This window comes from Theobroma cacao, chromosome 6 (assembly GCF_000208745.1).
Source record: "Theobroma cacao cultivar B97-61/B2 chromosome 6, Criollo_cocoa_genome_V2, whole genome shotgun sequence".
In the NCBI taxonomy this organism is placed as follows: domain Eukaryota; kingdom Viridiplantae; phylum Streptophyta; class Magnoliopsida; order Malvales; family Malvaceae; genus Theobroma; species Theobroma cacao.
Window position 1 is genome coordinate 3,494,435 of NC_030855.1, and position 8,481 is coordinate 3,502,915.

At 32.3% G+C, this 8,481-nt stretch overlaps 1 protein-coding gene across 1 annotated transcript; it reads left to right on the forward strand.

Annotated features, from left to right (window-relative positions):
* Positions 483 to 4,324, forward strand: LOC18595394 (probable receptor-like protein kinase At1g80640). The gene is made up of 10 exons (XM_018122491.1): positions 483 to 942; positions 1,630 to 1,800; positions 1,938 to 2,188; positions 2,290 to 2,422; positions 2,532 to 2,595; positions 2,692 to 2,788; positions 2,894 to 2,993; positions 3,508 to 3,626; positions 3,717 to 3,806; positions 3,889 to 4,324. Exons 1-10 carry the CDS (start codon positions 762 to 764, stop codon positions 4,012 to 4,014), a joined length of 1,332 nt encoding a protein of 443 aa, XP_017977980.1. The 5' UTR covers positions 483 to 761; the 3' UTR covers positions 4,015 to 4,324.

Sequence of the window (8,481 nt, forward strand, 5' to 3'; positions counted from 1 at the left end):
ATTATTGATTTAAATGAATATATGTCTTACTCAGCTTTTCAAATTCAACTTCTTAAGAATAATTTTACATTTTACTAACTACCTGCTAGTATTTGTCTAGATTAAAAATGGAATCAAAATTACTAGTAGTATCTTAAACCCAATATAGGTCAACCAGGTCAAATAGAAGGAGACAAAGAGAGAGTACTAATTTGTTTATCCAACAATGTAATGCTAGAGAAGCTAAAGACCTACTTTTAGAACTAGTTAACAGGGAAAAATAATGAAAAGAGTTTCCAGGAATGTAGCTGAAAAATGGGCATTGCGCCAATGTCCTATCTTCCTACCACTATCCACATCCCAACTGTCCAACTCAAAGCAAGCCCCTAAAACTTAATGAACCTTCTCTTTTCATAACTGCCACACATGATGCACTATGTCCATTTCCTCCCCTCCCATTAACTCTCTCTCTCTCTCTCTCTCTCTCTCTCTCTCTCTCTCTCTATCACTCTCTTTCTCATACACAGTTACACACAGACACACACACACAAAGATAAACAGATTAGATTCGATAAAATAAAAGAGCCATCTTTTTCTTTTGCTTTTTCTTTTTCTTGGTTTCCTTGCATCAATAGCACTTTTGTCTCCATCTGCTTACATTTTCAAAAGATGAGTTTATCATAGGTAGATTCAAAGTGAAACAGCAAGATCTTTGAACAGGAAAAGAAGTTTCACTTAGTAGTCCCTACATCTTGAAAAAGCTCTCTTTCTCTCTTTATCTTATGGGAGACATGAATCTTCTCTGCCTATTACCACCCATGTGGGCATGTACCTTCTCTTTGTTGTCACTTATAATTCTTGCCAGACCAGAGTCAACTGTTTCCTCCATTTCTGCTTCTGTTCTTCTTTCTAAACAGGAACCCATTTCTCAATTTTCTTCAGAAATGGAAGCTGTTTCTCCAGGTATTTCAACTCTACATTTTTTTTTGGACTTTCTGGTTCAGTTCTTCATTTCTTGTAAATGGGGTTGTTATGTTTTCTTGCTTTGGTTGCGCAAATTGTCTAGATTTGATCGTTACTCTTGCACTGTCTTGTTTTTCTCTTGTTTAGGAGCATCTGACACATTTTGGTGCTCTGTTTGGATTAGGATTATGACCATTTCAATTTTCAGTAGTTGGATTATTAGGGATAATTGCGAGCTCCATAAAAGTGGTTACATTTATTTTATTTGTCTTAGAAACTTGCAATTTGTTCTGTTACTTCAATGAGCTATAGCAATGAGATAAAATGTTTGAGCTATGTCTCTGTTATACTTTTGGATGCCTAATGAAATTTCACTTTGACTGAGCAAAAAAAAAATGTCTATGTTATGCCTTTACTTTTCTAGCAGTGGCCTTGGATTCTTAGATCACAATGACATGTACTTTGTTAATCGAAATGGCAGTTGTTTTTCAAGTCAAGATTTTTATTCTATTTCTGTGAGTTTTTTTTTTTTATATATAATTCCTACTGCAGATAAAATCTTGTATTTTTGTTTTCTCCTTTTAACTATAGCAATGCTATTTTTTTTTTTTGAATGGTATAGCAATGCTAATTTTACTTTGCCTTTTAAGTCAGTATATAACTTTAACCATGTTAATGGTAAAGCAGGAGCGGCTGTGGTTAGAGTAGTGCACCACCAGGATTTGAACAGGAGAATTCTTGTAGCTCTAATTGTTGCCTCCACTCTACTTGGTGGAATTTTGCTCTTTTTGTTATGTTTCTGGATCTGTAGACAGAAAAACTTAAAGAATTCCAATGGGAAAAGCAAACAAAACTTGGGTATCTCTTTTTCTCACTCATCACCTTTGTTTCGGTTTCTAAGTTTACTTCTTGAGCAAAAAAGTATGATTAGTTATGCTTCTTGTCTGATGATTTAACTTTATTCTTTATTTTTGCTTCTAATATGCTATCTGAAGAACCTGCAAAAGCACTTTCATTGAGTCCAATTGTGGATCGGTTTAATTCTTTATGGATGGCTAGCAAGAAGGGTTCAGTAGCTGTTATTGAGTATCAGTTACTGGAAGTTGCAACAAACAATTTCCAGGAAAGTAATGTTTTGGGTGAAGGTGGTCGTGGACGTGTCTACAAAGCTCATTTTGATGAGAAATTTCTAGCTGCTGTGAAAAAATTAGATGGTGGAGGACAAGATGCTGAAAGAGAATTTGAGGTAGTATTTTGTGCCTGACTGATTGATTTGGGGGTATCTAGTATTTGGAAAATTTAATATCTTTCCCGAGTTTCCTTGTTCAATATTCATTGTGTGTGCAGAATGAGCTGGAATGGTTGGTCAAAATCCAGCATCAGAATATAGTTTCACTATTGGGATACTGTATCCATGGTGAAACGAGGTTACTTGTATATGAAATGATGCAAAATGGTTCTTTGGAGAGTCAATTGCATGGTATAAACTCTTTTTCTTGATACCAAAGCAACCAAGAATAGTGAAGGTTAACAGAAGATGATAAATTTATCTTTTCATCCATTCACTGATTTCATTTTGGACATTATAGGACCTACTCAAGGATCAGCTTTAACCTGGCATCTACGAATGAAAATTGCAATTGATGTTGCAAGGTGAATTCTATACCAATTATGTTCTAATCTCTTATTCCATTTTATTGTTTATTTGTTGTTAACATGATTCTAAATGTTGTCATTGTTTTCTGATAGGGCATTAGAATATCTTCATGAGCACTGCAGTCCACCTGTTGTCCATAGAGATATAAAGTCTTCTAACATTCTTCTGGATTCCAACTTCAATGCTAAGGTAATATTATCTATGACAATTTGGCTATTGAACTCTCTTGTCTTTATGTACCATTGTTGAAATGTTAACTAGAACGTTTCCCTTAACAATCTTTTCCTGATTCAGTTGTCGGACTTTGGCCTCGCTGTGACTACTGGATCCCAAAACAAGAATGTAAAGTTGTCAGGAACATTGGGATATGTAGCTCCTGAGTACCTCTTAGAGGGTAAGTCAAAGTTCTATATGGTTAATGCATAAGAAAGTCTGAATGAGATCTGATGCATTTTCTGATGATATTCATCACTTCACAAAACAATATACTCAGATGAGGATGTGTATTTTTTTTTTATAACTTATTGAATATTTTTCATTCAGTTACACTTATCTTTCGGTAAAATTTGTTATAGTTTTTCTATTCACTGTAGTTTCCTCAAGACCCTAGTGTCCATGCAGTTGTACCCTGTAGTCCTTTTTTATGTTGGTGGCTTGTCACCTAGACTGGTATTATTATGGTTGTAGTGTAAGTGACTTTGAATGGGATTTGTGAAGTCCTTGATCAAATGCAGATCTGATGAAGATGGAGACATATTTTTTCCTACCTCCTGGGAGAATCTTTGAATTGTTAAACATAATTGTTGCCCCTCCCCTGCCTCAACCAAATTATAATTGTCTTACAAGCTTTTTTAATACAAAATTTTGTCTCAATTATGATTTGAGCGATGACAGCATGCTTTTCTCAGGTAAATTGACTGATAAAAGTGATGTATATGCTTTTGGAGTTGTTCTTCTGGAGCTGCTAATCGGAAAGAAACCACTGGAGAAAATGTCACCAACTCAGTGCCAATCTCTTGTCACATGGGTAATTTCTTTCAACGCTTCTATTGATCTCAAGGGGATTTATTCATGGTTGAATTGTATCTTGAGCTTAGTTTGTATGCAATTTTGACAGGCCATGCCCCAGCTTACTGACAGATCAAAACTTCCAAACATAGTGGATTCGGTAATAAAAGAGACAATGGATTTAAAGCATCTATATCAGGTAGATGTAAAAAATATTTTGTTTGTGTCGTCATATGCCCTTGTTCTGGTTACATATTCAAAATGCATTACTTGCTGTATAGGTTGCCGCTGTTGCTGTGCTCTGCATACAACCGGAACCAAGTTATAGGCCATTGATAACTGATGTCCTGCATTCTCTCATCCCTCTTGTACCTGCGGAACTAGGAGGTTCACTAAGAGTAACATAGCCTGTCACTCCTATCTGCCCCCTCTTTCACTGATTATACAAATCGGAAATTGTGACTGCGATGTCTTGACTTTAACTTGCATCTGATCTTCTTCGCTTACAAGGTTGCGACGGCCTCTCCTCCTTACTTGCTGCGCATTCTTTTCCACATGAACTTTTCCTCCGGGGGCCTGATGCAATTTAATTATGCCATGGTGGTGCTTATTTGATTGGTTTTCCTATGTTACAATGTAAAGTGACGTAAAATTGATACATCAAGTCTCTTTGAAACATCTTCCTAGTACAGATATTAACACAACTCCTTTCATACAGCCACTTCAGTAAAAAAGTTATCCTCAATGATCTGTCGTATTGTGATCATTGTACTCAAGGAAAAACAAAAAAGAGAGAGAGATTATAATACGAAATTCTCGATGCAATCCAAATGAATCAATCTTATCCCTATCAATCAAAGCTGATGCAATTTGCAAGGATTATCATCCTAACTGTTGGACAAGTAGTATAAAAAAAAAATGGAGTAAGGTTTGAGACGTACTGTAACACTGTTTTTAAAGAGTTGTTGTTTATTATTATAGGGATTTGCAAATAAAGACATTTTAGGATGCAATAAGCTTATTGCGGAATGCTTTTGAAAATGAAGTTTATCTTGAAAGTGTGTTCTTTTTATAGATATTGAGAAGTTGTGTCTATTATTATTTCAATCGATGTGTCTGTTGTGTTTTAATATATGTGTTTGTTAAGTTTTAATAGATGGGTCTAGTGAACAATTTTCAATAGTTCTGTTTGTTGAAAACATTTTTGTTTTTTCAAAGAGTTATATTTAATCTTGAACAGTCATATCTGAATGATTATCTTCCAATGTGATACTCTCAAAAATTACAAACTATCTAACAATCCCTCCAAGGGCAGAGCCTCTTTATGTGATGGGGGGCCATGACTTTTTCTTTTCATATAATATAAAATTTTTTAAATATTTTTATTATTAACTCCCTCAAAATAATATTTTATTTAATAATTAATATAAATAAAAAATAAATAAAATGATTTCTCTTATCTCACTCAACTTTACATTTTTTTAATTTATATTATTATTTTTTTCATTTCTATTCTATTTGTTCATATATTATAAGTTTCAGTAAATATTCTTTTCTAAATTTCTACAAACCATTAACCATATATATATTTTTTTGTTATGTAATATGTGGTATCTACTTTCTACTTGCCATATTCTCCTTTTTTATGTTACATAAATTTTATTTTCTATGATTTTAATCTTTAAAAATTAATAAATTATTATACAGTTCTCAAATATAAGTTGTAGTGTTATATTGTTGCTTAAATTTCATCAACATATCATTTTTTTATTAATCATGATTATGTAAAAGAAATTAACTTGAGTATATTTTTTTTATATGTTTTACGTTTTATGTTTAGTTAAAATGAAATTATCTTGAATATATAGTATTTAAATAATTCTAATTATATAAGAAAAATCATTAATTTTATATATTATTTTTAACTATTTATATTTTACAAATTATAGTTTTATATTTAGTTTCATATTTCTATTATCAATATTTTTATTGTTGATTGAATTTAACAAATTATTTTTAAAAAAATTTTTAACTTTTATTCAACTGTGTTTGGTCCCCTCAATAAAATTAGGCTAGCTCCGCCCTTGAATCCCTCACTAGTTTGTAATATTAATACTATACATAATAGAAAGTATCTTAAAGATTTAAAGTTTCTATTAGTGTAGAAATTTTAGAGTTAAGACGAAATTATTAATATCATAGGGATTGAACCACAACTCCGGTTTGGGGGGACTTTTCAGTTTTTTAGCTTTATTTTTTTTATATTTTTAGACTTTAAGTTTAGTTAAGTTCATCCTTTAATTTTCTGCATATTTTAAGAATATGAACTAGTGTTAGTTTCACTAAATTATGTGCTTCACCTATTCAATGGTGATAAAACAATTATCTTGTTATGTTTTTCTCTTAGTAGATGTAAATATTATTTTAGTATTATGGTTAACTCTCATGATAAGCATCATTATAGGATGAGATTTTCCACAATTTGAGCACTATATCTCTTGCATGGAATTGTTGTATACATTCAGAGAATATTTATGTGAATGAAAAATTTCGAATAATGTCTAAGTTTTAGAATTTGTTTAAGTTTTTCTCGAGGCAAAATTATAGACTATGCTTAGTTAAGGTAATGACATAGTCCATCCTTGTACCAATTGAGCCCTTCAAGCCATCTTACTGTATATATTTATCCCTAGAATACCTCTTTGAGCATAATGTAATCTTTTTTTTGTTTAAATACTTAATTAGTAGCCTAGACTCTTACATAAAAAGTTCTAATTTTTGCACCCCTTGCTCCTCAGTGCATAAGTCAATTTAGGAAGTGGAATGAGCTAAATAGTGAAAAAGGTAGTAAAGATGAAAAGTGACTAAAAGATCAAAAACATGATTCTATTTGACTCACTACCTAATAAAAAAAATAAATTCGGGGGTTTGAAAATTGAGAGAAGAAAAATAGGGGAAGAAAAAGAAGAAAAAGAATGAAGTGTTGAACAAAAAAAAAATTGGAGGAAAAAGGATTATACTTGGTGAAGGAAAATAAAGCTCTAAATAGGTCCTAGATTGACTATGTACTTACGGTAACTTAAGTCATATAATACCCCATATCCTACCTTCACCCTAACCATATGTTACAAGTCGAATAAAGTCTTAAGGATTCTTAATTAATTGTTAGTCTATATTAGTGGAGAGAGAGATGAAAAGCAAAAAGATGAAACTCTAGACTAATTTGAATTTTCCATTAGTATAAATTTATCCGGATTGCATGATGTTCATTGTAAGAAATTGCACACACACACACACAGAGGAATCCATTCGAGAATGAGCTTGCATTTGAGCTGAAATGTGAAGTTCAATAATGTTTATGTTTTGCTTTGAGTTGAGAAAATGAGATGACTTATGAGGAATTTAAAGGTGATCATTAAGTTGGTGCAAACTACTTTTAGTTAGATGTTTTCTTCATTTATATTTTTTCCTTTTGTTTTAAGTTTTGCATAAGGACTAGAAAAATATTAAGTTTGGGGTGTGATAGCTCTATTATATAAAGTTATCTTGCCATATTTTGAATGATAAAATGGCTCAGTCTTTGAGTTTAGGCAAAGTTTTAAGTAGTTCACTTCATTTTTCTCTAATTAGTTAACTCATGATTGAGCAAGTTTATTTCAAGTTATTTTATCTCATTTGTATGGTAAAAATGCCTATTTTGGCTATGGTTGATTTAGCTCCTATGTTTTTAAGGTCCTCAAAAGAGAAGGGGTCAAGTGGCAAGGAATTGTACAAGTTGGTTAGGTGCAGATTTCACCGAACATGATATGGTATTTCAAATATAACTTAAGTTACAAAAGTCCAATCAATGTGATTCTTAGACTATTGGAAAGCAAAGTGGAAGAGCTACAACTTTTATATTTATCACTTTATTCAGTTCTGATTTGAGCATGGTCAAAATCGCATTAGAAGTAGCCAAACCGTAGCAGACTACATAGTGCAAGACAGCAAATTTCTTGCTACAACGAGAAACAGGAGGATTTCCAACTTGTTAGAGAGTTTCTCGCTACAGTGAGATTCAATTTAGCTGTAGTAAGATTTTTAGCAACCCAAGTTAGTGAGTTTCTTGCTGCAACGAGAATTCATTTTCATCGCAACGAGAACATGTTATTTAATGAGCATTTCTGCACCGGTTTCTAAGCTAGGGTTGAAAGTAGAGGGGTTTAGACACTAATTTGGGCAAAAGGAGACTAGAACCAAGATGGAAAAAAAAGAGGAAATCAAGAGATTGAAGGATCAAAAAGCTGCTCTAAATTTCTCCCTTTAGATTTGATTTTCTCTCTCTAACTCTTTTTGTAGAAATGCTTCATTTTGTTGAGATTTATGTTTGTATTTTCAATATGTTGAGCTAGAACTCTTAATCTAGGGTTATGGTAGATTTTAATATGTAGCTTAGATATTGTGTTGGTTTATTACTTATTTTCTATGGAAATATTGATATTTACTCAAATTTGATTTTATTGCCTATTTATTTGCTTGATCACCATTTAAATGTGCTTAGGTATTTAGATGATACTTGAAAGAGTTAGTCTAAATTAGACCTTGATTTGGGTAATGTAAAGCCCGACCTTAAAAATATTTGTCATGACATGCATGTGATGGATAGTATGTTTACATACTAGGAGAGCCCCGAAAAATCGACAAAAGTCGGTACTGTACCTAGAGGTATAATAAAGTTGATTTAAGTCTCGAACTAGGTCAAATAGGGATTTTAGGTGAAATTCAAAATTTTACAGTTTAGGAATGACTTAAAATGGTGATTCGGAGTTCGAGGATCAATTCGAAGTCAAACAGGAATTTTCACTATCTAGAGGCAAAATGGTAATTTGCCACCT